This window comes from Triticum dicoccoides, chromosome 2B (genome assembly GCF_002162155.2).
Source record: "Triticum dicoccoides isolate Atlit2015 ecotype Zavitan chromosome 2B, WEW_v2.0, whole genome shotgun sequence".
NCBI classification, from domain to species: Eukaryota; Viridiplantae; Streptophyta; class Magnoliopsida; order Poales; family Poaceae; genus Triticum; species Triticum dicoccoides.
This window is the reverse complement of record NC_041383.1, coordinates 429,811,396-429,813,851: the sequence shown is the minus strand read 5'-3', so window position 1 is coordinate 429,813,851 and position 2,456 is coordinate 429,811,396. Positions and strand designations below refer to the sequence as shown.

The 2,456-nt window shown below is 49.6% G+C and overlaps 1 protein-coding gene across 1 annotated transcript in view; it reads left to right on the top strand.

Annotated features, from left to right (window-relative positions):
- Positions 1-921: 921 nt before the first annotated feature.
- The window catches only part of LOC119364060 (3-oxoacyl-[acyl-carrier-protein] reductase 4-like), a 5,868-nt gene continuing 4,333 nt past the window's right edge, over positions 922-2,456 (top strand). The window contains exons 1-2 of the mRNA XM_037629461.1: positions 922-1,093; positions 2,254-2,396. Of these exons, the coding sequence (XP_037485358.1) occupies positions 922-1,093; positions 2,254-2,396 (315 nt within the window). The remainder of the gene's footprint in view (positions 1,094-2,253; positions 2,397-2,456) is intronic.

Below are 2,456 nucleotides of genomic sequence, written 5' to 3'. Positions count from 1 at the left end.
CGGCTAGGTGGAACAGGGGAGTGGTGCCCCTCGCGCGCGATTCCTCTCGTAGATTTGGCCGGAATCGCCGGCGACGGACAAGCGGAACCAATGGCGGGCGTTGCGGAAGGGGGTGGGGAAATGGCGCGGGGTGAAATGTCCCTCCTGCCAACCGCTTTCCTGGGATATGGGGCACCGTCGGCCGAGGGGGAAACCTGCGTTTTCACGGGTTGGGGATGGGATTTTACCGCATCCCTTAGGGCATGTACAATGGTTGATAAGGTAGTCTTATCTTATGTCTTGCATGTAATTTAGAGATGACAAAAAATATTGTCTACAACGGGTCATCTCTTAGCCTTATCTTCAATAACTAGTCATTCCTAAAAATATGATGAGACATATTGTGCTAAGAGATCATCTCTTGTCTTCTCTTAAATAAGAGAAGACAAGCCTTTTCTTATGAGTTCTCTCTCCTCCACCTCATCATTTATCCTACATGGCACTGCTAAGATAGCATCATTGTACATGCCCTTAAATTTTTTTACGGGTCCGACGCGTTTGCGGGATCTAATCGGGCAACATTTTATGTGGCGATCCGTATTTTGGTGGTTATTTTACGGGTCGGGGGCTCGGGGCATTTTACTGGATTTGCTAGAGATGCTCTAGAGTTTTTTTTAGAAGGGTACTGTATAAGAGTTGAAGCCATGACGGTGACGCAGGAGAGCCGTCCATCGGTTAGCCCGACGCCCTCGTACCCTTCTTCCTCGTGCGCTCCGCCAGACTGCGACGCGCCCGCCGTGCTCCTCGCTCTTGCTTGAGCTTCCAACCCGCCGCTTCCCCACCCGCCGCTACAAATAACCCCCTTCCTCCTCGCACGCCACGCTGCCCCCTCTGGCTTACCGCCTCTCCTCCGCCTCCGCCTCCGCCTCCCTACGCCACCTCATGGCCGCCGCCACCGCAGCCGCCGTCTCCTCCCCGGCGGTCACCGCCCCCTTGCCTCGCGCCGCCTCGTCCGCGGCGCGCCGGGGCTTCGTCTCCTTCAGCGGGGCCGCCGCCCGTCCGTCCGCGCTCCGATCCGACCGCCTCCGGGCAGCCGCCGCCGGCTTCTCCTCCGGTAACGGCCCTTCTCTTCGGTTGTCGTCGCGCTGGTTTGGTTAGGCCACTCGGGGTCTGAGGTCTAGCTGTTGTAGCGTGGCGCAGTGAGCAATCTAGCCCGGGGATGTAACATGTTTGCTCGTGAAATTTGGGGAGGATCTAATACGAGTCCATGAGCACTGGGAGCAAACACTACTGTTGTGCATCGTTAAGCTTTATCAAGTGTCCCCGTTTAAATTTTGTGAGAAATGGTACTCTTGTACAGTGAGATCAGGGTTGAAAATATGATATTAGAGCATCTCCAGCAGATTTTTACTAGGAGAGACACGTAGCCACACCCTTAACTTATATGAGCTGACTTGGACATATTGGGGTTTTAGATAGCTTACCACATATGTCATGTGGTGAGCATCTCCAGCAGATGATGAAAAAACGCCGCTGTGTTGTAAAAATGGTGTTTATGCCACTTTGGGCCCAAAAAGCCTGCTCCAATAGCTGTTGTATATGTAACGTTGTTGCAATTTTTTTTAGGCAAGCCTAAATTTTGCCTCCTGCTGCTGCATATTTGCAACGCGGCTACGGCTGTTGTAAAAATGCAGGGCCACATGAAAAACGGCCGTTTAGGCCACACTGCCAAAAATGCCGCTCCAACAGATGATGAATATGCAAAAACGCAGCCGTGATGAAAAAAGGCTGTTTAAGGCACCACTTTTACATCATGCGGTGATTTAAAATCTCTCTCTCCTACCCATAGTGTTTACATCACCAACTTATTCATCACTTGTTGGAGATGCTCTTAGAGCATGTAATGGAGGTGCTTGGGTGTGTTGCTTACTTACAATAAAAAAAATTCTGGGTTTATGCAATGTTAGATGCACCAGATGAATTTATTGTTTATGTAGTGCTCCACTTTGTTTTGGCTCTCGACTGAGTGTTAAGCTTAAGCACTCCCTCTGTACACAAATGTAGGATGTTTTTGCAGTTTAAATTAAAATGCAAAAGTGTCCTACATTTGTTTACAGAGGGAGTAGATGGTTGAACAATTTAAGCACCATTATAACATTGCTAGCATTGGAGGTCTCTCTCTAAGCACTCATGCAGGTGTAATTCAGGCCTAAATTCTGTGTTGGGAGCTTCTTTGTCTGTACATTTTGCAGTACTAATCAAATGTATCTGTAGGTGTGCGCACCCACGTTGCTGCTGTTGAACAAGCAGTTGTGCAAGATGCTACAGAGGTGGAAGCTCCAGTTGTTGTTGTTACGGGTGCTTCCAGAGGGATTGGAAAAGCCGTTGCATTGGCTCTTGGAAAAGCTGGCTGCAAGGTGAGCTACTTCGCTGTCTTAGATATTCATTTTCTGTGTGCAGAAAGAGTCGGTTTCTTT